Raw genomic sequence first — 460 nt, forward strand, 5'->3', positions numbered from 1 at the left:
AAGGGGCCGGCACGATCGTCCCCTCCAGCAACTGCTGCTCCGCAGAATCCCCAGACTCCGCAGCAGGTGACTCTCCTGCTGCTGCTCCTGCTGCTGCTGCTGCTGCGGATGCCGGCGTTGGGATGGGCTCGTCTTCCGCTGCTGCTGCAGGCTCTCCTGCTGCTGCGGCTGATTCAGCGCTCTCTCCCTCTTCTGCTGCTGCTGCAGGTGCTGCAGGTGCTGCAGGTGCTGCTGCTGGTGCTGCTGCCGCGGGAAGTGCAGGCAGGCTGCTGCTGATGTCTTCTTGCTCTTGCTGCTTTTCTTGCTGCAGCTGCGGCCGCTCTTGCTGCAGCTGCGGCTGCTCTTGCTGCAGTTGGGCTTGTTCTTGCTGCAGTTGGGCTTGCTCTTGCTGCAGCTGAGGCTGCTCTTGCTGCTGCGGCTGCTGCTGCTCCTGTTCTTGCTGCTCGACGGGGGACGCGGG

At 64.3% G+C, this 460-nt stretch overlaps 1 protein-coding gene across 1 annotated transcript in view; it reads right to left on the reverse strand.

The window, feature by feature from the left end:
• The window catches only part of ETH_00032400 (uncharacterized protein), a gene marked incomplete at both ends in the record, with an annotated part of 656 nt that overhangs the window by 160 nt on the left and 36 nt on the right, over window positions 1–460 (reverse strand). Inside the window, one exon of the mRNA XM_013374588.1 lies at window positions 14–459. Coding sequence (XP_013230042.1) covers window positions 14–459 — 446 coding nt within the window. The remainder of the gene's footprint in view (window positions 1–13; window position 460) is intronic.

This window comes from Eimeria tenella, genomic scaffold (assembly GCF_000499545.2).
Source record: "Eimeria tenella Houghton genomic scaffold, Eth_scaff2156, whole genome shotgun sequence".
NCBI classification, from domain to species: domain Eukaryota; phylum Apicomplexa; class Conoidasida; order Eucoccidiorida; family Eimeriidae; genus Eimeria; species Eimeria tenella.